Source organism: Pelodiscus sinensis, chromosome 3, assembly GCF_052426305.1.
Source record: "Pelodiscus sinensis isolate ZL-2025 chromosome 3, ASM5242630v1, whole genome shotgun sequence".
NCBI lineage: Eukaryota > Metazoa > Chordata > Testudines > Trionychidae > Pelodiscus > Pelodiscus sinensis.
The window spans coordinates 116110709-116138529 of NC_143054.1; the positions used below are offsets into that span (position 1 = coordinate 116110709).

The window sequence follows — 27821 nt, forward strand, 5'->3', positions numbered from 1 at the left end:
TCCTGTAGCAAAGTGCTGGATGCTTGTGTCTAGTGATGTACGATATGAATATGAACTAACTGCGGCAGGAGAACTGGGGTTTGATAGGTGGGGGTGGCATGGATCCGAATGATAGGCTTAAAACCCGTTACCTACCATGCAGACAGGACGGTCTGCTTCAAAGTGGGGATTCTCCATGTCTAGAGGCAGTGATGTCCCTAGCATCATGGTGTACTCTGGTCCCATGGACGACACCAGTAAAAACCTTAGTTGGCTTCTAAAGACTCTCCTTGCATTTGTGTAAACTTTCTATTTGTTTTTGACATGGGCTGTTTTAAATCCTTTTCATATGGATGTGCTGTGTGGGGAGAAGGGCTCGCTTGCTCAAACTTTTGTAATGAGAGATTTCTTTTTCCCTGGAAAAGAGGAAGCTCCCTCCCACAGGGTGGGTGAAGAACAACGTTGTTGTTTCTGCCTGAAGAGTCATCAGACCATTCCTCACCAGCACACATCCCTTCCTTTGGGCCTGAATTGGGTCTCAGAGTTGGGAGCAAACAGAAGAGAAACACAAAGCCATTGATGAAATTACATGTGAGAGAATGGATGGGATCAGAGCAGTGTATAGAAGGGGAACTACATCTGGTTTCACAGAACAAGGGCCTGGGGGGGATCCTTCGGGCTCAGAAGCCCTCCTGCCGGGATTCTGCAACTTCTCGATACTTAAAAAACAGCAACACAGATCCTTTGTGACCCATCTCCTTCCTGATGTTACAGCTCCTCTGTTGTACTTCTAGGGTAGGGATATGTGGAAAAGAAATATGAGGCAAGTAATGAGGCTAGATGATTACGGACTTACTCTAATACAATGGGAGCAGCTTCTTTGTCCCATCTGTCCATCCCCACTTGGTGTTTGAGTAGCCTGTCTCCTTTCCTGAACCAGACACCTTGACACTGGTCAGTAATGACTCACCAGCTGTGCTGCTGCCCCTTCTCTGCTCTGTTTACCCTTTGGTTCTGTGAATTCCCATTTTCCCTCCAATTTTTGTATTTTCTGCTTAGTTGATCCTGGTGGAGTTTATATCCAATAAACCCTTGAAGATACCATGCAGCACTCGGAGGTCCATTTATTTTTGTAATAGCTGTCCTACAAAAGGCCTCTGGAAACCCTCAGGCCACCTCGACACTAGCGAAGGTGGGAGAGAATGCTCTCGTTGTCATAACACAGCCATCTCATGAGAAACAGTAGCTGTCATTGGGAGATTCCAGACTGCTATTTATGTTGGTGAAATTTGTCACTCTGGGGAAGGGATGTATTTTTTCACATCCTTGAGTTAAATAAATTTTGCCAACGTAAGTGATGGTGTAGACAAGGCTTAAGTGCTCTGCACAGCTACTAGCAATGATCAGCAGTGGATAACTGGTGTGGGTCAGCGGCGCAGCACTGTGCATGGTAACCAATGGTAGGTTGCTCTAAGGCTGTGTAGCACGTGTTAGAGCTGAATAAAGGAATTATGACAGTAGATGGTTTGTGTCCTATAAATGTTCTGTTCAGTCTGTGTCATCAAAGGCAGGCCCAGGGAGAAGCAGCTCTTTAACTTAATTAGGTGCAACTTCTGTTGTTAGAACATGCAGGTAAACCACCTCTTTTTTGCGCTTGGTTTGTCTGTGGGAACAAAACAGAAAAGGGAATTGGGAAGAATAAGGAAAAGGAACAGATGCTTGCCCAAGAACGAAAAGAATGACCAGCTAAAAAGATGTATATTCTCGACTCTGACTAAATCAAGAGAAAAATGAGTTTGTGGTTTACCAATCAAGAAATGACCCTTTAAATTCTTGTCCAGACACAGAGCGGAGCTAACCTGCAAAGGAATCAGATTGTTTTAAAGCTCCATTACATTCTCTATTTCATAGCAAAATACTAGCCTTTCTTATAAGCACCAACCCAGTACTAGTCATTTAAAGGACGGTAAGGGCACGTCTACAGCAGTGTTATTCCAAAATAACATAGTGCGTGTCTACACAGCAAGCCCATTATTTCAAAAAATACATTTTAAAAAAAATGGCTTCTTACTCTGACTTCTGTAAACCTCATTGTATGGAGGTATAAGGGAAGTTGGGGGGAGAATGCTGTACTTCAAAATAAGTGCTGTGTAGACAGCGCCAATAGTTAAAATAAGCTATTTCGACTTAAGCTACGCAATTGATATAGCTCAAGTTGCCTAGCTGCTTATGAGTTTAGCCCTCTGTGTAGACATGCCCTAAGTTTGCACCAAGTTGTAAAGAATGTATTCAAACATCCCAACTAGGGTAGCATCCATACTAGGGATGTTAAGGACTAGTCGCTCTCCCCCTCCCTCTTGCTACCTCTATCAGAGACGTTGGGGGAGGGGGAAGAGAGGTACTTCAAAGTGTCAGCACTGCAGGGAGCCTGTGCTCTGTGCAGTGCTACTGCTTTGAAACGCGGCAGCAGCATTTCAAAGGGGGCAGCGCCCATGGAGCCTGGAATCAGCTGTTCAGTACTGCCCCTTTGAAATGCCATAGGGGTTTTAAAGGGGCAGCGCTGCCCTAACGACTAATCAAATAGCTGATGAAAAAATGCATTGACTAGTTGATTAGTGAAATACGCGCTACTTAACATCCTAAATCTATACGCCATCGTGACTGCTTTGGGGTTTGCACATTGTAGCAGGCCCACTGCCGGGGTCTGAGAAGGGGAAAGGAGGCAGTTGGCATCGGGCCGAGTGAATTAAAAGGGCCCGGGGCTCTGGTTGCTGCTACCACTGCTTCTACAGGAGCAATGGTGGCTGGAGTCCCAGGTCTTTTAAATAGTCACCTCAGCAATGCTCCGTGTGTGTGTGTGTGTGTGTGTGTGTGTGTGTGTGAGAGAGAGAGAGACAACAGTGCACTGTGCTCTGGGTGAAGCTGACAGCTACTACATCCAGCCCTGCCCCTTTCTCCTTTCTGTCTGACGCCTCGCCCCTTCTGGGAGCATGGAACCACCCCCCACCCCACACCTTGCCCAAAGTCCCAGCAAGTCTGTCGTCCCCTGCAATTTTTTTGCAATAAAATGTGGATTGTTGGAGAAAACTGTTTAACAGTGATTTGTGACATAGGCCAACAAAATGAAGGAAATGCCAACAGAGGCTGACATGCAGCTCAAATAGTGTATTGGTCTTTACTTTCTGATTTTCCTCTCTTTTGTTGGTGTTACCACCAAGCCATTCCCAAATTCCTTGCCACAAACCATGGAGATGATAGAGCTTTTAAAAGAGACTTAAGAATTTCTTAACATGGGCAAAGTAACTACTTTTGTGTAATTTAAGCAGTATTTTGTGTTTCTGAGAAAAATAATTTCCTGGGACATTTTATAAAGCATAGATTTTTATCCCAAGTTCTGCCTTAGCTAAAATATGTGTAAGTAGAAAGGCATTTTTGTTTTGTCTATTATATAGCACACAGTTTTAACACTGGAACAAAAGTTGCCAAAGGTTGTGGTGGATTCTTCATCTCTTGAGGTCTTCAAGACTAGATGCCTTTCTGGAAGATCAGCTTTAGCCAAATATAAATCATTGGGCTCAATACAGAAGTAATTGGATAAAATACCATGGCCTACCATATACAAGGTCTCAGACTTGATGATCTAATGATCGTTGGTCTTAAAATTTATGGAAATACATATGTGATAAAAAGTAGCTTCAATTACTGAGAAACTACTAGCTTCCCTCCCCCCGCAATATCTATGCATGTATTTTAGAGATATGTGCATCTGTCTGTGTCTATGAATCTGTTCAAGAACTCCTAAATGGTAAGAGCTTTGGCATGCAGCTTCCACTTATCCTAACTTAAAGCAAGACCAGACTGTGGTTGTTCCAAGAAAGCAGGATGTGCCTAGAATTTGATTGTTTTCCATAACATGGAAAGGGGAGGGACAGAGAGAGGAGGGATGTGATCCTCACAGTTACCACTGGGGACAATGAGCACAGGGAGGAGTGTACTGTAGAGTCACCACTGTGAGCAGCCACACCATCAATGGAGTGGCCAGCTGCACACTGGACTCTCCATCTTGCCTGCCACTGGCCAAGGCAAGTGGCCTCCCTGCCTCAAACCTCTCCCCCGTCATCCTCCGTGCCAAACTCGGGGGTGGGGGAAGCCCTTCCCAGCCTTACCACTATGAAACCCCCTAGGAGTACCACTGGGGCATCTTACTGTCACCTCTCTTCACCCTGCCCTGGGCCAGCCAATCCCAGTCTCCCTGCCCAACTTCTAAACCAATATGCCTCCCTACTCTACGCTGGTATCCCATTGAACTCCACATATTTGGTATTCACGCTGACTCCCACTCCTTATTCCCCTACTCTTGGGGCCCTTGTATAACCTCAGTGCCTGTCCCCGATTCCTTTTCCCAGTCTGCTTGCCCATCCCATCCCAATATCCTCTGGCTTCTCCTCAGGTTTCTTTCTCACCAACTTCCCTTCACCCTTCTTGTTTGTTAATTCCAGTCCCCCTGCACAGCCAATCTGTCTTCTCCCCTTCTATTGGTTCCTAATTCCTCTAGATCCAGCCCCTGTCTCCTTGCTCAGACACTACTTTTGTTCCCTCTGGTTCTGTTTGTGTTTGGCTTTTGTCCCCTCTGCATTTGAATCAGAGAGCTTCCTGAGCAGCCGGTCACTGAGAGCACTGGGAAGTCAGGGTCCTTACACTCCATTCAGGTGCATGGGCCTGGCATTGCTCACAGCAGTTCAGGGCTGCATGTGCAAGGAAAGCCCTGATTAGCCACAGGTTGGAGCATGCCCGGTGCAAACCAAATCTTTGGGGAATTTACTTCAGGATCTCAACTCAAGATGTACAAACAGCAGGGTTTTTCCCCCAATCATTTAAAATTTAGGACCACATTATTCTAGGAAGAGTATCAGGCCTGTCCTGGACATGCAAGGCCACCAGTCACAAATTCCTTGCTTTTAAAAGAGAGGTCACAAGAATTTTTAACACCAGCAAAGTAAATGTCAAGCTTCATTCATGAAGAAAATTCTCTCTTCTCCTTCTCCCTCCTCCCCCCGAAATCCCTCCTGAGGAAGATATCCAGCATGGAAAACTTCAACACTATCTCCTGGTTCTTTCCTCGTATTCTCTTCTCTTTCCTATCAGTCCCAGGTGTGCCTACACCGAAGTGCACAGTGCCACATTCTCAGCTGATGTCAGTGGAGCTGTGTCAGTTTATAGCAGCTGAAAAACTGGCCCATAGGACTTGGAGCGAGTGAGCCTGGTCAAGTGCTGGGTGAATACCACGTGTCATTTTCCAAGAGTACCTACTCACAATCGTTTCAGCCCTGCTTGTTTCTCTCTTAATGGGAGTTGCTCCTGAGCATTTGAACAACTGTTTTATTTGCACAAATACATATGAAGTGTTTCCATGTTTTTATAAATCTCCTCTGATGTGCTTATGGCACACATTAATTTGGCAGCCATTAGTATTCTGACTGGAAAGGATGTGTCAAGTCATGTCCAAGCTATATAAAATATAATTAGGAACAGTTTTCCTAAAGCTCTTTGCCCTTCACAAGGGCAATTAAATAAGCCAAACGAAAACCTGACTTTCCCTTGCACAACTATGCCCTCAGCTCACATGTAGTCTCCTTGTTACTTAATGAGAGAGAGACTCTGAACTCCCCGGCCAATGTATCTTACAATAGCCTACTTATTTTTTCTAGGAATGCTGCCTTTGCATCTTTTATGTAACTTTCTATGTGTTGGTAGAAAAGGTCACTTGGCTGCCAAAATTCACTGCCAAAGCCTTTCCTAATACAAATACACTGCCCTGAATTAAGCCACCTCTAGCTGTTCACTGTTCCCTTTTATCTGTGACAGCTGCTATTGCTGTGACTGCGAAGACTTCATTCCACATACCTAGAGACGAGAGTTCGCTGCCTCTCAGTATGTAATGTACGTCACTATATTGAACAACCAACATCAAGGTCACAGCTTTTCAAATTCCACGTAAAACAAACTTCCTTTCAGATATATACTTGTATACAGCTCAATTAGATTGTGCAGTGTAGCTCAGAGACTGATACGGCTTTCCAAAGGCCAGCTAATGACCTCTATTATTTGTTCTTGGATTCCTGGTAGGCGAGAAGTACTCTAGTGCATTGCGACTGCAGCAGCAAACATTCTGAAACTAACGAGATGCTTGGTAGAGAGAAAGGGATGGCAATTAAAGTGACCTGAACCATAAGTTGGATATAGGGGAATGGTGGGGGAAACAAAACCAGAGGCAAATATTTTGTAGTTGTGAGATACGGTATCACTGTCACTCTTGATGTGGTTTTGGTATGAACTATTGTATTTTAACATGCAAATTAACTAAACCACTACACATTTGTTGGACTGCTTTGGAATAAGGAGTCCAACTTCTCTGTATTTTGTTTAAACAAGTCTAAGACTAGCAGTGGCATTTGGTGCCTGGATTAATAAAATGGAGTAATGTAAAATCTGCTATTTTGCCACCCCTATGAAAAAACTGTGCATAGAGTTTTTGGGTGATTACACTATGACTTTAGTCTTCTGCATTTTTGTGGCTGCAAAGATATACAACAGAGCCTTCCAGTATAATAAAATGGTGTTGAGAGGGAGACTTTTGTTAATATTTGACACACATATCTCTTAGGATGCAAGCAGAGGTGAAAGTAAGGGAGTGCACCCTGCTGCACAGTTCCAGAAAGAATTGGCTGAGCTGTGGCAGCAGGGAGCTATCTAAAGAGCTGGCAGGGACCGGAGTTGTAAGAGGACAGTACCTGTAAGAAATTTAAGTTCCTTTCACTCCTGGGTGCAAGATACTGTACCTGTGCATGTTTTCAGCATCTTCTATGGTCTCAGGTAAAGTTTTTCCTTTGGTTTCAGGTAGGAGCAGCACCAGCCCTCCATCAATTAAACCTACCACACCTTGGAATAAATATCATGTAGAAGGGTTACACAGTAAGCATTAAGTGGTTTTAATATTCATTTACAGCAATGCCTATGAATTTGAGTCAAAGCTGCATTTACTGAATGACACAGAAGGCCTTTAAAAAAGCAAATGGCTGCTGATTTTTATCCAAGTTGTTCCTTCTGAGATGGGGAAAGAGAGGCTGGGCCACTACCCCAGATGCGGTTTAGCCCCTGCACCACTCAGAAGGCTGCACAAAAGTGCCAGAATCTGGCTTTACCAGGTCAGCTGGAAATTCCTGTGTCAGGCACCTCCCCCCCCCCCCCCCCCCCCCGTGTGCTTGGAAAGGGAAGGGATAGCACTCAGCTACCTCCGTCTGCCACTGTGGTCTGACCCCATAGGGACCATATGCCTGTGGTGAAACCCAAACCTAATCTAGCTGGTGTGTCTAACATCTTGCAAGCATCTCAAACATAATCCCAACAACAAGCCCACTGTGAAAGCAAATTAAGTGATTCAGGACATCGGCTGTGTCTAGACTGCAGGGTTTTTTTGAAAAAACTTCACCTGTGTCTAGACTACAGCCTCGTTCTTTCGAAATTAAATTGAAAATGCGGCTTTTCTTTCGACAGCGGTACTCATCATTTCACGAGGAAGAACGCCTTTTTTCGAAAGTGCTCTTTCGAAAAAAGGCATTCTTGAATGCAAACAGGGCTTTTTCGAAAGAGAGCATCCAGACTGCCTGGGTTCTCTTTTGAAAAAGCGGCTCACTTTTTCGAAAGAAGAGATTGCAGTCTAGATGCTCCTTTTCAAAAGAGGCTTTTTCGAAAGTATCTTTCAAAAAAGCCTCTCTTGAAAGAGGCTTGCAGTCTAGACATAGCCATCTAGTGAATCTTTCTGTGAGGAGAAGCATAGGGAAGAATATAGTCTCCAGCTACATCTACACTGCAGGCTTCTTGTGCAAGAATGGCAGTTCTTGCACAAAAACTTGCGGAGCGTCTACACTGCACGCGCATTCTTGCACAAGTAAATTTACAGTAAAGCATTGGAACAGAGGGCTTCATGTGCAAGAGTTATTCCTCTCCCCACGAGGAATAAGCCCTCTTGCGCAAGAGGGCAGTGTGGATGGGCAACGAGTTTCTTGCGCAAGAAACCCCTATGGCTAAAATGGCCATCAGAGCTTTCTTGTTCAAGAGCGCATCCACACTGCCATGGATTCTCTTGCACAAAAGCACATGGCAGTGTGGACATGCTCTTGCGCAAGACCTTTTGCTCAAGAGATGTGTTCTTGAGTTCTTGCGCAAGAAGCTTGCAGTGTAGACATACTTCCTAGTATTTTCTACTAGGAAAGTTCTCTTAGGGTACGTCTACACGAGCCCCGTAGATCGATCTAGGGAGGCTAATGAGGGCAAATGGAATTGCAAATCAAGCCCATAATTTAAATATTCCATGCTCGATTTGCATGTTCTCGGCCAGTCGCCATTTTAGAAATTGACTAGCCCGAAGTAACTGCCCACGAGGAATACCACCTAATTCGATTTAGGGCTTTATTCCAGAATCCCGTTTCACTGCCACGTGTAGACGCGGGCAGTTACTTCGGTTACTTTCAGCTTACAGACCTTTTCAGGTCTAGGAAATTAATTGTCACTGCTATATAAAAAGTTGAACATTGTGTAGCAGTAACTCTTTGAGTATGTATCCCAGACCAGAAGAAGAGCTTGTGTAAGCTTGAAAGCATATCTTTTTCATTCACAGAATGTGGTCCAATAAAAGATCAGCTCACCCACCTCGTCTCTTTAATATGATGGGACCAACACTGATACAAGAAAACTGTATATGGTAAATATTCACCCTACAATACAAAACTCTTACCAAAAACTACAAGTGGCAGTTCGTGCCAGACCTCTGCCAGTCTGTAGACAATGAATGGAGCTATGATCCCACCAATATCAGACATGGAAGAGCAGACAAGTACTCCCAAGTTCCTAGAAAATACATGTACATGAAATACTCCCACATTAATTTGTTTAAAAAGGATTCTGCAGCCATTCACTTAAACATTTTAGCAATACGTACAGAAGATTAGGAAAGCCATTCATGTTAACAATGCTATGAGTGCATTTAATCTGCTGTATATTGCAATGGAAATGTCCCCACCAGAATAGGATAAGAACATAGTAGACTCTATAGCAGTGGTCTCCAATCTTTTTAAACACAAGATAACTTTTTGAATTTCAGTGCAATCCAGGATCTACCTGAAACCCAAATACCCTTGCCCCTCCTCCTTCATGCCTCTTCTCCTAGACTCTGCCTCTGTTCACTCCGTCCTCCTTCCTTCCCCCATCCTCCCTCCCTTCCAAAAGGCTGGGGTAGAGGGTTGGGGCACAGGCTCTGGTCTTGGGCTAAGAGATTTGAGATGTGAGAGGGGCTCTCAGTTAAGCCTGAGGCAGGGATTTTGGGGGTATAGGAGGGGGTTCAGGGTACATGTTCTCTAAGGGAGTTTGGGTCCAGGGGGGTTCAGGGCTAGGGCAGGGGCTAGGGGTGTAAGAGGGGGGTACATAACTGGGGCAGGGGTTTGGAGCTGGCTGTAGTTGGACACTGCTTATCTCAGGTGGTCCTGGTTGGTGGTGCGGTGGGGCTAAGGCAAGGTCACCTCTGCCCTGGCCCTGCACCACTCTCCAAAGCAGCCAGTAAACGCCCTCCATCCCAAGCCCTGTTGTGCCCCCTCCCTTCCATTCTGTGGAGATAGAATACAGGGTGGGAGAGGGGGCACCCTGACATCAGCACCCCTCCTCTCCCTTCCCTACTCTGCACAGCAAGCAGGAGGCTCGCAGGGGGGAGGGCAGCTTCAAGCTTCTTAATTGGGTTGTTTTTAGGAGGGTAGGGGAAAAGGATGAGGCTGGAGGAGGCATTGAAGTGATTTGTGATATATCAGTTTCAGAAACCTACCCCCTTTAGGGTATGGCTAAAAAAGGTACATAAAATGCGCTCCACATTTTGCATATCTTTTTCCGATTCTATTGTCGGAAGAGGCTTTCCTGACATTTGGCCCATCTAGACTAGGCCAAATGTTGGGGGAAAAGCCCTCTTTCAGAAGCCCCCTTCTTCCTTGTAGAATGAGGAATACTGGGGCTTCCAAAAGCACACATTTGCTCTTCTGCAAAAAAAAAAGCAGAAGAGCAAACATGTTCCCTGGATGCAGCAGAGTTTTTTGGGATACCTCCCGAATACCCTGCAGTCTAGCTGTATCCTGCATCTGTGGTTTTTGTTCCTCCAAGTAGTGTAAGCAAAGGGAGAAGGAGGCTAGGGTAGAGAACAGAACCTGGGTCTCTTTTGGCACCATAGTGTGTTTGCTGTGCGTTACCTGCATCATATGCAATTTATTTTGCAAATACGAAATGACTTTTTTTGGGAACTACATAGCCAGCAGCTTCCCTTCCTGTAGTTATAGTCTCCAGTCAGTCTCCAATGGCAACACCCAGTCCCCATTTGTTTTCTCCTGGCTTGCTTCCTCTAGATCTCTGTTGCAGCAACTTTTTCATTCTTCATTGCCTCTTTTTTAACTATCTTTGGTGGTACAGCCTTTCTGCATCACCACAATTACAGCAGAGACAAGGCGTATCTTCCTTCAGGCCTGAATCAATCTTAAAACCAGCCAGAGCCATGACTGTTCATTGTCTGTGACCTACAGACTAAATATCCATCCACAAAGGCATTCATCTTAAATCCAAGCCTGTTTTCTGGTACCTGAAACAACTTTTACAGTGAATGTTCTACATCAAGATCTGCTCCATTGGGCCATGCAATATATTTGACTGGGTTATGTTATGTTGTGGGGAGTTTCACAGTATAGGAAGAAATCAGTGGAGATGCAGAGAGCTTGAGTGTCCATTTTATTGCATAACACAGAACTAACTAGAACAAGCCCAGACTAGCTGGGCTGACCCCAGTGACCTACTCAGTTACTATAACAACAAGATCTATATCTACAACCCAATATACAACAGGTTAAAGGTAGCCCACTGTACAGTTCAATTTTTAATGACATTTGATAGATTTTTTTCCCTGTCTTTTCAAATGTGCAGTCTTTGGCTTTTTTTTCCCTGTGATACCCTTGAATCTGTAAATAGAGCCACATAGTACTCTTCCCCACCACCTTTTATATTGGATTCGGCGAAAGACGGTGCACTCACCTGAGAAAGGTTGGGTACAATTCTGCATTTACTAGGCAAACCATTTCATAGGTCATGGTAATTCCCATTCTGCCCAAGCAAGCTGTAGTAATTTTTAGCCAGTAGATAGCTGGAAAGAAGTCGCATGTTAGCATTACAGTGGGGGCTGGCTTTGTCAATCATGTTGTACAGCAGTGTGAAAGACGGCAGGTAGTAAATCCCATTCAGCACTGGAACCCCATAGGGGATCTATGTCTATGTTCTCCTTTTACTTCATACTAGATTATAATGCTAATACCTCAGAGCAGTGGGGGCAGCCTAGGCTAGTGAGTGGGCCGCAGGAGTAGCCCTCCTTCATCTCACTGGGCTGGAAGGTAGACGTAACCAAGGCAGTCTCCCAGTTTTGCTAACTGCTCTTGCATGCCTAGAATTAGCAAGGTGTGCTGATTGCATCCAATCATTGCACTGCTACAGTTAAGAGGGAGCACACAGCTCTCATAATGTCATTGGCTATCAGCGTGCATCTCTCTTCACGTGCCCTTTTGCTTTAAGTGCATGTCATTTTTGTAATACTCATAGGAGAAAAAAGCCACACGGATGAAAACCAGCAGAATCTGGCATCCCTGTAAATGGACAATGGTCAACAAAACTGTCTCGTGGGCCACACGTAGAACCCCTGCGGGCCGGTATGGCCCTCAGGCTGCAGGTTGCCCACTATTGCTTCAGAGCACTTTGGGTTTGTCAGGTGCTACACAGCCATGAAGTAATTGATCCCTAAAACACTCCTGTGTGGTAGGGTAAGCAGCGATCGTTTAATTTCTCTATTTGTAAAAAGAAAGCAGAGAAGATAAAGTTGCATATCCAAGGGACACACCCTTCCCCCCACCACACACAAAGTAATGGCATAGTAAGGATGTACAAAGACATGGTTACACAAATGGTGTGCTTGTGACTGTGTAAGAGCTGATGTCATTTGGGAAGTTTAGCTCATTACGTACCCTGTTTTTCAACACTTGCCATATAAAATGCTTTTAGAAAAAAATTATGGGTCATTTTTATCTTCACTGATGTCTGGGGAAAGTATCTATGATTCCTATAATTTATATTGCAACATTTATGTGAACTATAGCAGCAAAAATGTTTTTTTTTTCAGTACTCTAGAACAAGAATATACAAAGTGTGGGAGCAGGGGAGCGCACGTTATCTCTCTCAAAGGAGACAGTGACACAGACTAAAAATAGCTTGAGTAACTTACAGTCTGGGACAAAAGCTGTAATAAGGCAGGCTGCTCCTGCCACCAGATTTGCAACAGCCCAAGGATAGCGACGGCCGATGCGCTCGATTGTGAGTATAAGTATGAGGGCAGCTGGGAATTCAACCAGTGCAGAATAGAAGAAATCCAGGTAGATGTTTCCACCAGCAATCCCCATGTGCATGATGAGCCCCTGGTACAGAACAGAGCTTGTGAACCTAGGCAGAGAGCAGAGCCCAGTTGAAGCCAAGTTTGCAAAGGGATAGATTATTCCATGATTTAAGATTCACTGCCAGTCAAGGGCCATATGAGGAAAACAGATCGAAAGTAATTATGGGGAGAGGTCTAATACTTTGAAATGCAAACTGTGTTATCTTCCCTTACCATGTGTACATCAAAATGAGTGTATGTTTCCTTATCTGAGGTGTTCTGACCAGGTCTAGAAATGAAGGGGTCATCTTTTCTCCATTTTCCTCTTCAGGGCTGAGATTCTAGGAAAGAACCAGAGGGTCATTAAGGAAGATGTTAGGGTGTTAGAGTCTGGGGATTTTGGCCTTGTTTATTTTCATTGGCTCAACATAAGCATCATAGTTTCTGGGGTTTTTCATTAATCAATTAAGAGTCGGTCTGCAAAGTAAACAAAAAATGAGGGGCAGTGTGGATATTTAAACAGCCCAGCCTTTCCCCCAGCTGTTGGTCTGTACCGAAGCCACTTCGTTAAAGGAAGCAACATTTCTTTTTAAAAATAAATGAATACAGGATACACTGGCATTTTCAGTCAGTTGTGACCTGGTTGGTGGAATAGAGCTTGTGAACCTAGGCAGAGAGAAAGCCCAGCTTAAGCCAAATTTGCAAAGGGACAGATTATTCAAAGAATTAGGATTCATTGCCTCTTCCTAAAATGAAGAACCCAAGTTGGCTCTTGGAATATTTTGAGTCTCCATTCATATAAATGTGTGGCTTTAATATGCTAGGCTTTCACCAAAGAAAACCCTCAACTCCACTTTGCAGATTTGCAGCACTTTCACAGTTTGCTCCCTGTGCTGGATTTGAAGCAATCTTAACCATATAGCATTGTTTGCTTGTAATTACACACCCAGGGAGGGAGGGGAGAAACCATGATCACCTGTAAAAAGGGAGGCACCTTTTTCCCATTTCCTTTGGCAATACGGTTAATAATTTTCATGGCTTTGTCATTTTTCTGTTGAGTTATCAGCCACCTGGGTGACTCTGGCAGACACCTGCAACACAAGGAACCAGGCACAGGTATATGGAAACAAAATATGTCACTGCAACATTATATATTCAAACTAAATTGTGTTTCTGTTGATAGGACATGAAGGGGAACAGAACACCTATAACTGCACCTGAAGCATGGAGGAGCCCAAGATGCTTAGCTACTCTCAGGGTCATCATTAAATGGTCCCGGGTCACTAGGGCCATCTAATCTGTCCTCTAGCATAATACAGGCAAGATAACTTTCCCAAAATAATTCTTGGGGCAGATCTTTTAGAAAAACATTCAATCTTGATTTCAAAATTGCTAGTGATGGAAAATTCCCCCACAACGATGTAATCAGTCTGAATTTACCTAGTTTCAACTGCTAGCCAATGACTATGTATAGATTAGAAAGCCCACTGTTAGAATCATAGAATAATAGGACTGGAAGGGACCTCAAGAGGTCATCGAGTCCAGCCCCCCGCCCTCAAGGCAGGACCAAGCTCATCTACACCATCCCTGACAGATGTCTATCTAACCTATTCTTAAATATCTCCAGAGAGGGAGATTCCACCACCTCCCTTGGCAATTTATTCCAATATTTGACCACCCTGACAGTTAGGAATTTTTTCCTAATGTCCAATCTAAACCTCCCCTGCTGCACTTTTAGCCCATTACTCCTTGTCCTGTCCTCAGAAACCAAGAGGAACAAATTTTCTCCTTCCTCCTTGTGACACCCTTTTAGATATTTGAAAACCGCTATCATGTCCCCCCTTAATCTTCTTTTTTCCAAACTAAACAAGCCCAGTTCATGAAGCCTGGCTTCATAGGTCATGTTCTCTAGACCTTTAATCATTCTTGTCGCTCTTCTCTGTACCCTTTCCAATTTCTCCACATCTTTCTTGAAATGTGGCGCCCACAACTGGACACATTACTCCAGCTGAGGCCTAACTAGTACAGAGTAGAGTTAAATATTTATTTCCATGTAGTATTTATAAACTGTGAACAAGTCATCCCTTTACAAAGGAAGGTTGAGCTCCTTGAGACTGTTTAGTTTAATCAGTATAAGGCAGGTTTTCAAGACCTTTTGCTCATTCTTGTAGCTCTTCTCTAAACCCTCCCCAATTTATCAACATTCTTGCTGAATTGTGGTCACCAAAATTGGACACAGCATTCTCTCAAGTGGTTACACCAGTGCCAAAAATGGAGGCAAAATAATCTTTCTATTCTTACTAGATATGGTTTGATTTTTGGGAAAAAAAACAGAATTTACTGTATTTTGAAAGAATGTAAAAAATTTTGTCCAGAAATATGAGATAGGATTAACATTTTTCTAAATTGTGATAATACTTTTTGCTGAAATTCTGACAAAATAGTCAGTAAACTATTTGTAGATCTGTTGTATCTATTGTTTGCCATTTTAAACCAATAGAATCATAAAAATGTTGGGCAGCTCTACTCTGGACTCTTTCTAATTTATCCACATCTTTCCTAAAGTTTGGCCCCAAACAGGGGACATACACCAGCTGAGGCCTTACCTGTTCTGAATAGAGTGGGACAATTACCTCTCATGTTTTATATATAACATTCCTGTTAATAAATCTCAAAAATTGTATTTTTCTTTTTCTCTTCTGCATTACATTGTTGACATATATTCAATTTGTGATCCACTATAGTGGATAAAATGTTGTAGTTGAAACCTTTTGACTAGCCTTAACAATGAACTAACCTTGTCAGAAGGGAGCTCAAACTGTAAAATAACGTCTTCATTTTGTATTTTTGCTTTTTGAGGAAATACAAATGTGCTTACCAGTAATAGAGCAAGAAGAAGAAATTTGGCAGGGTAACAGCGAGTTGCAGCCATCTCCAGTGAGGAACCAAATAAGCAATAGCAGAGAGTACAAGGAGTCCAACAGTAAATGCTACTTGGTAAACAATTCCTACTGTCCTTCTATAGCTTAAGCCAACAAATTCTGTGACTAGAAAGATAGCACAAGTCAAGATAGAAAATAATCAGTGGTAAATTAATCTAGAGATTGGAGAATCTAGATCCCCTAATTTAAAACCATTTAAAATGTTATAGATTCTAGAATTTATGACTTTGTAAAATGTCTATCTAGAAGCCGTAAGAGTACTTTAAATTGAGTTCTCATCAATGATGTAAAATAACTTTTTAAAAATCAAATGGATTCTACATATTCATGATGAGAACAGAAATATGTAGAGTTTTATGAAAAAGTTTGGACATTACTAAATCACAGTAAAATTCGAATAGTGATTTTGATAACTAATATTTGGTAACTAATATTTACTTTTTAAAATGAAGCCACTAAATGGAAAATGGCAGTAGATTTGGGGAGGGAAGCCAGAGGAGGAGGTAAAGAACTTACAGTTGATATCTTGAGAATGTGGTGTGTGTGTAGTTTAACAGAAAAGTGTAAAATGTTGATGTCTGGTTGTAAGAACTTGTATTAAAAGCTGTTTGGTACGATTATGTGCATATTTCATTTTTAGATTTCTCTTTCAGAAAGGGCTTGGTAGATTTTGCAGATAGAGATAAGAAAAGAGTATTTGTGTGTCGGTGTTAAGGGTGTTGGGTTGTGATGAAATATGCTTTTTTTTTTTGTACTTTGATGTGAATAGCAAGTGAAATCCTGCCCTCGTTGAAGAGAAAGGGAATTTTACCACTGACGTCAGTAAGGCCAGGAGTTCATCCATTAACTTGTTTTGAGGACAAAGAATGTGTTTATCTATTCGTTCCTTGCATTGAAGTGCTTTGCTAAATGTAAATAGTAAGTACAATATTGTCACATGGGAATCTTACCTTGCCTGGAAATAAAGTTTTTTTTATAAAGTGTGAAGTCATGGAACCACAAAAAGTCTGGGGAACACAAACTTCATTTTGGACACTACTCCTAACTTTTGGAAGCCAGCCCCACTCAGGCGATATGTATGGGTATGTATACACTACAGCTGGGGGTGTACGTCTCAGCCTGGGAACACAAATGTACTAGCTCAGCTCAAGCTAGTGTGCTAAAGATAGCAGCACGGATGTTATGATACAGCCAGTGATGTGGGCTAGGCACCCAAATAGCAGCTCCTTCAATCCATACTTAGATGGCTAGCCTGGGTCTTCCTGGGCTCACACTTAGCTGCTATGTAGACATCCCCTTAAAATGCATTCTTCCTTTGACAGCATTTTCAATTAATCCAGCTCCCTATGTGGGTACTTATTTGAACATAGGCTGGTTAATGTTGGGAAGGCTCAGTGTTTTCTGAAATTGTCTGTCTTTTTCCAATATGTTTAGCTTTCTCAAAACTTAATGGAGAATGTCAAGTTTTTAGATCTGAAAACCCTGATATTGTCTCATCTGAAAGAAAATGCAACTTTGACATAAATCTTGGTTTTGAGCATAGAACTGCAGTTTTTCGATGAATAAAATGAGTTTCATTTTTCAATGTGTTACCCAGTGAGCTAATCATTCCTTCCATTCAGCTGTATTAGAATTAATCTGTGAGGCCTATTTCAACACCTAGGGCTTTTCCCCCAGACTGGGTGGTCATTGCAATCTGTCTTACTTAATATGTAGCCGGTTAACCAGGCCCCCTTGCTGACCAGTCCTTGTATGAAACGATAGATCAGCATCCATGTGTAGCTTGGTGCAAAGGCCATGAGAACTCCAGAAATGGAATTGACAAGGATTGTAATTAACAGGCATAATTTGCGACCAAACCTGCAGAGAAACAAATGCATCTGTGATCATTATATGCATTGCACCATTCAAAACATAACTGAAGAGCAAATTTTCTTGTGAGAGTTGCACTGGTTACAAAGCAACACTTTTTGAATCCATTCTATTGAAAAATCTCTTATTTCTTCTCCCAGGTTTTGTTCAGAGCACTTTCTCACATACGTACAGTTTAACCCTGTAATGCAATATCTGAATTAATCTAAAGAGACAATTGGTTATTGAACCATCTACTCAATATTCTTTCCCTAGCAAAATGAATAATGCATGTCTGGCTTATGCCTGTAGCTCTTGCAACCATTTTGGTTAATTTCCTCCTTATTTTCTATATGTGCACATATATATACATGATAATTGACAGGGGAGAAGACCAAACCACTATTGTGCATTTTTAGATATAAATTAAATGTGAGAATGTGAAAATCCAGTCTTGTGTCAATTGGGCATAGCCAGATCACAGAATGCTCCATCCATGGTCCCTCTCATTCACACCTTGCCTTCTGCACTGATAGCTGCAGCAAGGAAAGGTTCACAGAGGAACCAGCTATCCCAGCTCTATGCTTGCTAGAGATTCCCCACCTGGGCAACTCTGGTGAGTTTCAACCCTCTTTTGGCCTGTGGAGTGACCCAAAGGCATTGGTGACAGCTAGAGACTCTGTCCTTATACAGTGAAACCTTTGTTATCTGGCACTCTGTTAACCAGAAAACTTTATTTGGCATTGCCTCCAGCCACTATAATGTCACATCTTCAGGGGCACAGGCCTGGCTTGGCTTACCATGATCGACTTAACAATTTTTTATTTAAGAAGTACTGATCATCTTTAACTCAAAATAGAAATGTGAGACCAACTGCCTCACACTTCAAAACTACTACTATTAAAAACTTGACTTTTACTATTATTGTCCATTGGTTTTTCCTAAGTTGATGGGACCTTCAGATTTTTAGATAATTGGAACACCCTAATCCCCGAACATGCCGGATAACACAGGTTTTACTGTATCTCCTTTTATCCACAGGATTCTTCCTCCCCCGCTTTTAGTGAAGGCAGGAATTGCATTGTGGTTCCCTCAATGAACAATTTCCTTTTACAATGATCTTGTTGCGTCTGACTTGCAAACTCCTTTCACTCCAGTGTTTGCACATTTTCTTACCACAAACCCTCACTGACCTGGTTAATGTGCTTCGGAAACACCCTGTGGTGGCTGTCTGACTTATTCTACATTGATCTGCAGTTGTTCTTCTATGCTACAGTAGTTTCTCCGAGGACCCAGTTTAGTGACTAACTTTTGCCTCATTCCAGTCATCCTTCCCCAGCTATGGTGCTCAGATATTTCATACTGGCCATGCAGTTGTCTTGTCATTGATGTCATAATCGCTCCACTAATATTCAAAAGCAAATGTTTCCAAAAGAAACGGGATTTAGTGAAATGATGGAAAGACATTTTGGTTTGATTTGATGGAGAACTATTTGTTTAGCTATTTGATAAAAACACGCCATCAGTCAAATCTCTGCAGCCCTGAACAATAAATGTACACTAACAAAAATATATATATAGTAACATGAGCTTTCGTGAACAAAACTCATTTCATCAGATGAGCTGGAGAGGAATAACAGAAACTTGAAACTACTTCCAGAAACTACTCTATTCTAAGTGCTGGAGTGACTTTTTAAATTAGTTTTTCAGCGTGTTCATTTGCTCCCTTAAGCACAAGTATTGTTTAAAAATGTGAGTGATTCATCCCCCACGTACCTGTCTGCTATGTAGCCGATGCTTATGGAGCCAATAAAAAATCCAACGTTCACACAAGACTGAAAGAGATCCAGCTTCCAGGAGTCCTCACACACTAAGTTAAACTGCAGAAGCACATCAGTGTTAGAAGAACAGTCACTCCCTAACATTAGCCATGGCCCAGTCATTTGGGAGACATGATGAACCCAACACACACCCAAGAATTAGGAGCATTATCCAGAAATGATCTAATTCTTTTAATTGTCAGAGTTGAAATGCATTTTGTCCAATTTCCCTCTATTTACAGAAGAATCCAACCCTATTTAAGGGTGCAGGTCCAGGCAGGGACGCATGCATACTGGAGATGAATGCTTGGCTACACAGACAGTGCCAACAGGAGGCTATGGCATCCTTGATTGTGGGAGGCTATTCCAGGAAGGAGATGGGAAGAGAGATTTCACCCCATCAAGATGGGGAAAAGTGTCTTGGCATACTGTCTTGTCAGGCTCAAAGGGAATGGGAAGAGCAAATCATGGAAAACCAACCTAATTTCCTTCCTTGACAGGTTACTGGGCTAGTGAATGGGGGGACGAGGGAGGTGCAGTAGATGTGACTTATCTTGATTTCAGTAAGGCTTCTGGCAGTCCCACATGACATTCTCTTAAGCAAACTAGGGAAATGTGGTCTAGATGGAATTATTGTAAGGTTAGTTCACTCCTTGAAAAACCATATTTAAAGAGCAGTTGTCAGTGATTAGCTGATAAACTGAGAAGGTGCATTTAGTGGGGTCCACCAGGTGTCTGTCCTAGATCCAGTACTAGTCAATATTTTCATTAATGACTAATGGGGTGGAAAGTAAATGTATGTAACTTGCAGATGACACCAAACTGGAAGGAGTTGCAAAGTGCTTTGGAGTACTAGAATTAGAATTCAAAACAACCTTGAAAAAATAGAATTGGTCGGAAATCAACCAGATGAAAGTCAATGAAGAAAACACAATGTACTTGACTGAAGAAGAAAAACTCAAATGCATAACTACAAAATAGGGAGTAACTGGCTATGCAGTAGTACTGCTGAAAGGATCTGAGAGTTGTAGTGGATCACAAAGTAAAGGCTAACATCTTTTTGGGGGTTATTGAGAGGAGTGTTACATGTTAGACACCAGAGGTAATTGTCTTGATCTACTTGGCACTGATGAGGCTGCGTGCCACTCTTTAGCAAAGATGTGGATACATTGGAGAGAGTCCAGAGGAGTTCTGCAGAAATGATAAAAGGTTTAGAAAACCTGTCCTATGGGGAAAGGTTAAAACAATTATGGTCGCGTTTTGTGTTGAGAAGAGAGCTGAGAGGTGGGGGGGGGGGGGAGGGGGAACCTGATAACAGTCTTCAAATATGTTACTGGCTGTTATAAAAATAACTGTCTCATTTGCTCTCTGTATCCACTGAAGGTAGGACAGGATGTCATGGACTTAATCTACAGCAAATGACACTGCGGTTAGCTATCATGAAAAGCTTCCTATCTGTAAGCATAATTAAGATCCGGAACAGGTTTCCAAGGGAGGTGGTTGAATTCCCATCAATGGAGGCTTTTAGGAATAGATTGGTTAAATGCCTGTCAGGGCTGGTCTAGGCCAGTGGTTTTCACACTACAGGTTGTGACCCAGTACTGGGTTGTGGAATGCCAGGGAATGGGTCTCCTTGCTGCAGGGTGACCAGGTGACCAGTGGGTGCTCAGGCAGGCTTACGTGCCTGTCTTGGCACCACAGACTGCGCTGTGGCTGGCAGCAGGCCCTGAGCACTAGCTCTGCACTCCCATTGGCTGGGAACCTGCTGCTGGCTGCTTCTGGGGTGCAGCAGGAGAGGCAGGAAGTCTGCTTTAGCACTCCCACTTCACTGCTGACCAGGAGCTGCTCTTGGTAAGCCCCACCAGCCCAGCAGGAGTGTGCACTGCACACATGCCCATCAAAAGCAGCTGTTATACTGATTCTAGTGATGCCGAAGAAGAATTTAAAGCCAGCAGTGGAGAAGAGCAGCCCCCTCCAGGAGAATTCCCTGCTCCGCCCCTGCCCTGGGCATGATAGACTCCCTGGAGCTGCCCTGTAGCATGGAGTTCACCCTGGAGCCAAGCGGGACGGGGGGGACGGGGGACTCCTCTGCTTCCTTGCAAAGCTTGGTGGATTTTTCACTGATCTTGAAATGTTTTTATGAATTTTATAGACAGGTCCCACTTTAGCTCTTTTTTTTTATGGTCTGTCTGAATTTTTTGAAGGCTGGTCACCTTGCTTGCCAAATGCAGCTTTCAGCCACAGGTAAAGAAGATGACACTTCAAACCCTGAGCTCCTGAATAGAGCTTTAACCCAGCAGCTGTGAAGAAAGCAATGCCAGTTGTGGCATCCATGGGCCACTGGCTATGAGTTCATATATGTTGCTTAATAGAGTCTTTAGGTGTGATGCAATGTGCCCTGCCAGAGTGAAGCTGAACTAACTGCTCTCCAGTTCCTCATTAGCGCTGGCACAAAGCCCAGTGGCAGAGTTTACTTCACTTTTATCCTCAGTGAACCTGAACTCTGTAACTTTGCTGTGATTCACTGAGCAACAGAAACCTAGGGTATGTCTACACAGCCCTCAGTCTCCCAGACTCAGTCTACAGACTTGGGCTAGCAGGGTTCATGTGAGATCCCTACAAATACTTGTGTGTACACTAGTGATGGGCACCCTGTAGCCCAACAGGTTGCAAGTAGCTCATTGGGGTACCACCAGTGCCCCATGCTCCCTGTCTGTGTGCCCCTCCCCCCTTTTGCACACTGGGGCACCGCACTTCCTACTGCTCTCCCTCCCTCCCAGCATTTTCAGGTTATGTCTATAATGCGGTGCTATTTCAGGGTACTGGAGTTATCCCTAAATCCCGTGTCTTAACAGCATGCCCATGATTTCAAAATATAACAGACTTGCTATTCCCACGTCCTTGTAACCCTTGTTCCACGAGGAGTAAGGGAAGTTTCAGAATAGCGGGTTATTTCGAAATTTAGCATTGAATAGACACCACCAAATTACAAAATAAGCTGTTTTGAAATTGACTCAAAATAAGCCACGCAATTTGTGTTGCTCAATTTGTGTAGCTTATTTTGAGCTAGGGGTGCAGTGTAGACACACCGTCAGGCTACATCTAGACTGGCATGATTTTCCACAAATACTTTTAACGGAAAAGTTTTTCTGTTAAAAGCATTTGTGGAAAAGAGCGTCTAGATTGGCACGGACACTTTTCCACAAAAGCACTTCTTGCGGAAAAGTGTCCGTGCCAATCTAGACACGGTTTTGTGCAAGAAAGCCCCGATTGCCATTTTCGCGATCAGGGCTTTTTTGCGCAAAACAATACCACGTTGTTTACACTGGCCCTCTTGCACAAAAGCATTTGCACAAGAGGGCTTTTGCCCGAACGGGAGCAGCATAGTATTTCCGCAAGAACACTGACAATCTTACATGAGGTCGTCAGTGTTCTTGCAGAAATTCAAGCGGCTAGTGTAGACAGATGGCAAGTTTTTCCGCAAAAGCAGGTGCTTTTGCGGAAAAACTTTCCAGTCTAGATGCAGCCTCAGAGTGCAATGAATTCACTGATTTATGCTTCAGCCCCACTCCTTCCCCACCCTCTCAGAGCTTGAACAATTGCAAAATGGAAATGTGGTGCTCCAGTGCCTCAGTGCATGACAGGAACGTGGGGGAAGGGAACAGAGACAGTGTGCATGGGTCGCAGGTGGAATCCCAGTGGGCTGTGGCCCACAGGTTGCCCACCACTGGCAATCACATGGCCAACTGTGGACAAAAGAGGGCCACTCATGTGGCCTTCTCACTAGTTTAGATCGCCCATTGCTGGTGTAGACAGAGCTTTGAAGTTGTGGCTCAGACTGTCGTCTTACTAGTCATCTCTCTAGGCCAAGATGCTATCTCCAGAAAATTCAAAAGAAAGCAAAAGCCCTGACTGATTAATACTGTGCTACAGGCACATTTTTACTCTCATTGAAGTCAATGGTAAAACAGAAAAAGAACAAGTGGGGAATGTCCTTATTTACTACTGCCCATCCATAGAACACTTAGTTCATATAATTTTATCCTAGCTAATGTAAGAGCAGAAACTCTTCTTGCCCATGTCTAACCTTTTCTTAAATTCCTATACTTTTTGTCTCAAGTACATCCTGAGTTCTGCAGATTGCACTTGATGTTTAACTCATTCCCTTTTATTTATATATGTCTTAGTGTTTAATTTAATAATATTTTCTCATATACTTATTTAAGGGAATGGACAAAGTGTGTACTTAGACTTCTCACCATGTCCCCCTGCTTTATATTATCCAGCACATCTGCTTTTTCTCTTCTTACTTCCAAATTAAATCACTGTAATCTCCTTAGTTTCTGGGGGGGGGGGGGGGGGGGGAATGACTATCTCTATATGGTCCTAATCATTTCTGTGACCTTTCTCTTGGCATTTGTCTCTTTCAAGGGAAGATTGCATAAAGGGAATGCAGTATCGATTCAGATCAGGCTGTAGCTCACTCTGTATAATGACATAATAGTGTGTGGACTATTTTTAGTTTCCTTCTTTAGATTACTAGAGATCTGATTGGCTTTCTGGAACTCCCTGAATAAATTAAACTCTCAGCAAATACCTTCAAAATATTTGTCTACATTGATAGTAACAATATCTAGCTCTTATGTACATGGGAAGGAGGGTATAATAAGCCAATGAGGCTCAGCCTTCCTTGGCGCTTACATGGCTGAGGGACCCCATGTTGCAGGATTTGAGGTGAAATGATTCCTTTATTATGACACATGCAGGTTCCAGGGCGGATAAAGAGGTGGGCTCATCTGCCCTTAAACACGGTGGCTGTGTCTAGACTGGCAAGTTTTTCAGCAAAATCATCTGCTTTTGCAGAAAAACTTGCCAGCTGTCTACACTGGCCGTTTGAATTTTCACTAGAACACTGACGATCTCATTAAGATTGTCAGTGTTCTTGCGGAAATACTGTGCCGCTCCCTTTAGGCAAAAGCCCTCTTGTGCAAATCATTTGCATAAGAGGCCCAGTGTAAACAGCACAGTACCGTTTTCCGCAAAAAAGCCCCGCTCGTGAAAATGGCGATCGGGGCTTTTTTGCAGAAAAGCGTGTCTAGATTGGCACGGACGCTTTTCCGCAAAAAGTGCTTTTGCGGAAAAGCGTCCTGCCAATCTAGACGCTCTTTTCCGAAAATGCTTTTAACGGAAGACTTTACCGTTAAAAGCATTTCCGGAAAATCATGCCAGTGTAGACGTAGCTGGTGTGTCTGTTAAATATGCTACAGTCATTGTTTTCATCTTACTGTTATTGTGGGTTGTGCTGGATTCAAATCCCACTTCATCTGACCTTCTGCCAAGGGATTGTGTTCAAAATGGCATGCCTTTGAGTGTTCTCGTTTACTTCCTTTCTAAGACATGGAACTTAGACACTATTATAACAACAGGTTCTGATTCACTGCCACAGTTCATACTGCAGAAAGCATGGTCGGGGAAGGGGTTTCCTTACATTTTATGAACATTCCATTCACGCCTGTCTATGGATACTGCTCAATCACCTTTTCCTGTGATGACTTATTGCTGGTTTGTAGAATCTTCTGAAGAACATTTTTGTTGATTTTGGAATATACTAATTTGCAGCTAACTGTCAGTATTGTAGTTAATTTTTCTTGGAGGAGGATACTCCTGGATTTTCTGTAAAAGGTCTGCATGGCTCCTTTCCCCCTACAAGTTGCTCACTTGGAAGTTGCTCAATGCAGATGATCACTTATGGGTTGTATTCTCATTTTGAAGACTGGGGTAGGGAAACTGATTGAATTAGCCATTGCAAACTAGTTATGTGGCATAGGTAGCTTTTTTCCTCTTTTTGCAGATTTTTTTTAATCGATCCCATTATCTATGACGATATGTAAATAATTTTCAATTTGACCAATTTTCTAATATTGTCGTCACTGTGTCTTTGATGTTATTTATTAGTCATGTGCAAGATTAGTCCTACAGGTCATGTGTGAAGCACTTCATTTTCAGTTTTTATTTTGTTTAAAATGTCCTGGAAATTTATCAATGTTGATTACAAAAAATTTAAAAATAGAAGAAAGTTGGTGCAAAAAATTAACTTAGCAATTTTCTGGGTAAATATCGGGGTAAATATAACTCTCCTCCAGTTTATTAAAAAAAATTCACTTCAGTTCTGAAATGTAATGAAATACAGCTTTTTGTTACCACCTATTTTAATACGAACAGTAGTTCACTAACTTGTATAGAAAATGATGAAATCTGCATAACCATTTTTATGGAAATTGATGAAACTTTCAGGATTTGTGAACATTTTTATGAATAAACTTCCAATCTTCTGATTACTGAAAAATTAATAATATGACTCTGCAAATAATAGCACTGTGATCTTATCATTCCCCCACGCAAATACATTCATAGATCACATTTTGTACCTTTCAACCAGGTCTAGTGTACTTGTATTGTTAGTGGGAATTATACTTAATCTATGCATATGCTGAGCAGAGTCTATTTGCTAGCATAAGTATCTTCTTCCAAAAATGATTATTTTGGATTTTTTCAGTTTGCAAACACATGAATAACCTTAGGTTGTTGCTACTTGTTTAAGTTTGTCTTACCTCAGTCACAATGGATGATCCTGAAGAATCGTAAACCCAGCCATCTTGACAGGGGATGAGCGGGATGCTGCTCCTGTTGCCATAACCAGTGAAGTTCTCTAAGGGGTTGGTGCAGCTGAGGCCCGTTGTGTTCCAGTCCACGTCGTATCTCCTGCACTGACTAGAGAGAGATTCCCCAGGTCTCCCCTGTTCTGGAACTGTGAGATTCAACTCCTCTTCCAGACTCCAGCCACATCTGCTGCTCAGCTCAGCTACACCAGGACCGAGACAGCGGTGGTCAGGAGTGAACCCCAGGAAGACGACACCCACATAAATAGGGGTGAAGGTGGCAGACAACAGGCATAAGAGAAAAAAGGCTCGCTTCTGGTACAAGTCAAATTCCCCAATATGCTCAAGAATGTCATCCAAGGTTGGCATTTTTTGCATATGGCAACTCACTTAGTCAGTAACTAGGCTGCTGTTCACAGCATTGCTCTGTATTTAGTTGGCAGCAAGGGTATTTAAATAACTGCAGGATGCTTGACCAAAAGTCAAATAGTTAATTTACCTTGTAAATTGACAAACCATGCATTACGACCTTTATTTGTCAAGCTTTATTTCAAATCCAGCTTTGATTCTCATGTGATGGTTGGTAGCTTATTTTCTGTGCTACATTTTTGGAAAGTTTACGCTTGGTATTTTACATAGAACCTGTTGATTTGTTAGTATATAATATAGACTGGGCAATTAATCCTCTATAAAATGCTTTTCAGTTGTGGGAGGTCTTAAGCATTATAAACATAGATTGTGTTCTTCACTGTTTATAAGAGCCTGAGATTTTTATACCCTCAAGTGTAACAGACTCTAGTCCCATATGCTGCTCTGGCAGTGTATACCAACTGCATTTCCAGGTTTGTAAAGGAATTTAGACAGTTAAAGATGCACCTAGATGCCTAGTGAGATGGGAGTGGGTGCATAGGTGTTTTGGAAAATCCCACAATTGCAAAATGGAAATGTGGTGCTCCAGTGCCTCAGTGCATGGCAGGAACGTGGGGGAAGGGAACAGAGACAGTGTGCATAGGTCGCAGGTGGAATCCCAGTCTCACATTCAGAGAGACTTCCAGTCTCCATACAGATTCCTAACTCCACACACAGTCATAATACAGATATATGAAGAGCAGATACAGAATCAGAAGAAAGTAAGCTTTTGTTTGACCCCTCGCATGGCCCCCTTTGTACCGCTTTTAGGGCGAAAACCCCCCATGGGTGCAGCAGTGACTTGGCTGCTCCCCTCACAATCCAATAACGTGACACATACATTTACATTTAGCAGTATTAAAACAACTGTTTGCTTCTGCCCAGTGTGTCCAACAGTCTAGATCAGTGGTGGGCAAGCCGTGGCGCATGAGCCACATACAGCCCATCTGTGTTCTGTGTGTGACCCACAAGACATTTTGTTTACCCTGCCCACATGCAGTGGGAAACAGTGTGATTAAAACTATGATTAATCATGACTATTTTAAAAATCTCGTTGATTTGTTTTGTGTTAATCACCAGAGTTAACTGTGATTAATTTATAGCCCTAGTTATAACCATTAATTTTAACATTCTAGTTATGCCAATCATCCTGCCAGATTTCAGTAATACCGACTAGAACAAATATATGTTCCTAAATGAACAATTCCAATTCTCCTGTTTGTTACCCAGGCTCTACACATTGGTGGTATAGACAGTTTAATAATTTATTTTCTTCATGTCCTTTGGTTCCTTGATTAATTTCATGTCAGTGCAAGGTGGATCACTCTAAACTTTACAGTCCTTTCTCCCCTAGAAGGCAGACCAAAGTTCCACAGAACTAAAGCCCTCCAACCTACACCACCTGTGCCACCAGTGATTCATTTTTAGAATCTTCTGCTTTCTGTCTGTCTTGGTTCATGTGACAGAGAGGATTTCAGAGAGGATTGCTTGGACATTCTTCGTCAGCATGCTTCTAAGTTTCTGGAAGCCATGTACTTTCTGCAAGATACCCCATGACATAGATAATGGTTCATATTGGCATTAATGATACTATCAATCTTTACCCATAGACTTCAGAAGTCTATCTACATTTAGAGTGATGTCTCATGTCTTGGCTCGAGGAAGC

General features: G+C 42.7%; 1 protein-coding gene across 1 annotated transcript; it reads right to left on the minus strand.

The window, feature by feature from the left end:
• Positions 1-1083: 1083 nt before the first annotated feature.
• SLC22A2 (solute carrier family 22 member 2) lies at positions 1084-26185 on the minus strand. The gene is made up of 11 exons (XM_006115037.5): positions 25700-26185; positions 19045-19148; positions 17123-17277; positions 15354-15522; positions 13452-13566; positions 12710-12816; positions 12329-12543; positions 11095-11203; positions 8774-8886; positions 6819-6918; positions 1084-1642 (listed from the first exon to the last, which is right to left on the minus strand). The coding sequence occupies exons 1-11, from the start codon at positions 26123-26125 to the stop codon at positions 1576-1578; spliced, it is 1680 nt and encodes a 559-aa protein (XP_006115099.4). The 5' UTR covers positions 26126-26185; the 3' UTR covers positions 1084-1575.
• Positions 26186-27821: the final 1636 nt, after the last annotated feature.

Excerpts from the sequence above, each read along its gene's own strand:
- SLC22A2 (XM_006115037.5), bottom strand. The coding sequence starts at position 26,125 with ATGCAAAAAATGCCAACCTTGGATGACATTCTTGAGCATATTGGGGAA. Across the intron at positions 11,204-12,328 it reads TACAGCTTTTGTCCCAGACT|CTATCTACTGGCTAAAAATT; the intron begins GTAAGTTACTCA and ends ACTTCTTTCCAG. Across the intron at positions 8,887-11,094 it reads TTGTACCCAACCTTTCTCAG|GAACTTGGGAGTACTTGTCT; the intron begins GTGAGTGCACCG and ends TGTATTTTCTAG.